The sequence below is a fragment of the Equus quagga genome, chromosome 12 (genome assembly GCF_021613505.1).
Source record: "Equus quagga isolate Etosha38 chromosome 12, UCLA_HA_Equagga_1.0, whole genome shotgun sequence".
NCBI lineage: Eukaryota > Metazoa > Chordata > Mammalia > Perissodactyla > Equidae > Equus > Equus quagga.
This window is the reverse complement of record NC_060278.1, coordinates 11,602,702-11,605,077: the sequence shown is the minus strand read 5'-3', so window position 1 is coordinate 11,605,077 and position 2,376 is coordinate 11,602,702. Positions and strand designations below refer to the sequence as shown.

The 2,376-nt window shown below is 42.6% G+C and overlaps 1 protein-coding gene across 1 annotated transcript in view; it reads left to right on the top strand.

Moving 5' to 3' along the window:
* OTUD1 (OTU deubiquitinase 1) overlaps positions 1 to 2,098 on the top strand; it is a 3,115-nt gene extending 1,017 nt beyond the window's left edge. The window contains exon 2 of the mRNA XM_046679074.1: positions 100 to 2,098. Within this exon, the coding sequence (XP_046535030.1) occupies positions 100 to 846 (747 nt within the window). The 3' untranslated portion in view covers positions 847 to 2,098. The remainder of the gene's footprint in view (positions 1 to 99) is intronic.
* Positions 2,099 to 2,376: the final 278 nt, after the last annotated feature.

Below are 2,376 nucleotides of genomic sequence, written 5' to 3'. Positions count from 1 at the left end.
AAAAAAAAAAAAAAAAAAAAAAAAAAAAAAAAAAAAAAAAAAAACTCGCCCACGTCGCCCTCGATCAGGGGGCTGAAGTGGTCGAGTTCATCATCGCAGCCGCCCAGGTGGGAGAGGGCCGGCGAGCGCGGCGACCCGCCCGGCGCCCACGAGGCCCGGCGGCCCGAGCCTGAGCCCGAGGCGCCCCCGGGCCGCAGCGGCGACGCCGCCCCGGGCGGCGCGGCCGAGGCGGGGGTGGTCTCCAGGGCGGACCCCAGGGACGAGAAGCTGGCCCTGTACCTGGCCGAGGTGGAGAGGCAGGACAAGTACCTGCGGCAGCGGAATAAGTACCGCTTCCACATCATCCCCGACGGCAACTGTCTCTACCGAGCCGTCAGCAAGACGGTGTACGGGGACCAGAGCCTGCACCGCGAGCTGCGGGAGCAGACGGTGCACTACATCGCCGACCACCTGGACCACTTCAGCCCCCTGATCGAGGGCGACGTGGGCGAGTTCATCATCGCAGCCGCCCAGGACGGCGCCTGGGCCGGCTACCCGGAGTTGCTGGCCATGGGGCAGATGCTGAATGTCAATATCCACTTAACTACTGGAGGGAGGTTGGAGAGCCCCACGGTGTCCACCATGATCCACTATTTGGGCCCCGAGGATTCGCTGAGGCCCAGTATCTGGCTGAGTTGGCTCAGTAACGGACATTACGACGCGGTGTTTGATCACTGCTATCCCAATCCCGAGTACGACAATTGGTGCAAACAGACTCAGGTGCAGAGAAAACGCGACGAAGAGCTTGCCAAGTCCATGGCCATATCCCTGTCCAAGATGTATATCGAACAAAATGCATGCTCTTGAAGTGTCTGGACACCTACACCCTGGGAGAATCGCATACGTCATTTGTGTTTGGAGAATTATATGAACTCGAATCAGGGTAATAGCACTTTTAAACTTCTAGTAGATTTACTGTAGGTGTAATGCCTTAATCATTTTTTTGAATGTTTTCTCCTCAGAGCTGAAGGTTGCTGGGCACCTAAATGATGTTTCATGATAGCTTTGGGTGATCTTCCTGCTATTTATAATTTGCTGTATAAAGATGGCACTACTTAAGTTGCAAGCGAATTTCTCACAGTGTAAATTTGTTCATTCCTGGTAATCTATTTTCTATAAAAATGTATTTTTGCACAACATTTTTAAAAATGGGTGTAGCTTCATCTATGATGTGTTCCATTTTGACAAACAGCTTTCCGGCATAAATCCAGAGAAGTGCTTTATATGAAGTTTATTATTTTGAACAGAGTTTGTGAATTTAGTAGTTATTTTATGTTGTTGAATTTGAATTTTACAGCTCTTCGGTAATTATTTCAAATGGATATTGATGCATTCATGTTACCAGATGATTGGCCCATTCCATTTTGATGAAACAAACATTTGTTGTTCTGGAAATGATTATTTTTCTAGAAATGGTCAACCTTTTAAAGAGAAGTACTTAGGGAAGGTTGTGGGGAGTTTTTTTTCGTTAAGGGATAGTACCAGGTCTTACTTGAATGAAAGTCTGATGTTTGCTGATGGCAGAGTGATTATTCTGTACTCTGGTTGATGTTTAGAGTAGATCGTCTGGTGCTCTCAATTGTTTTTATTTATATTTGTCATTTTGTTATATAAAAGAATTTTAATATGGTCTAAGACTTTGTGACAAGATGAGCCTCCTGCTTTATATAGCATCTTGGATTCAACTAAGAGATTTAAAAATTAATAGCATAAATGCCTCAAACCAACCTTGGCAGTTATTTTATAGCAGGAGAATACTGTCTTAATATTCTGTTCCTTTTAAATTCTTGGCAGAAGGCAAAATAGGATTGCCCTGTATTATGTACAAATAAAAATGTCTGTAAACAGCTTGTATGGTTTGCTGGGTCAAACAATGTTCCCAACCTCAAATCTATCTCATTTCCACTTTAGCTACTTTTAGTCATATTTATTAAGTAATGCAGTTTGTACTTTTTTATTTTGTAACATTTTGTGATTTTTTTGTACAATATTGTATTTGTACAATAGAGCAATTCTCAGCTGATGGAATGAATGAATAAAATGCGTAATTTTACTTTTACAACGTCTTTTCGGCTAAAGTGGTTTTTAAGATATGAAGTGATGTCTGTAGAAATGTTTCTTACATGTATGCAACTTTTTATGTGTGAAGATATCACAGAATTCTGAGAGGTTTCTTAAGTTCTCACATGAACAGGGTAGGATAATTAGTAATTTCAAAGGATAAGTCTCAATGAAATATAATTTAAAAGTGGAGTAACTCAGGAAATTACTCTCTTTATTTCTAACTATAATTCCTATCTAAAATTACAGACGTACCCATTGGCTAATAAACAGGGA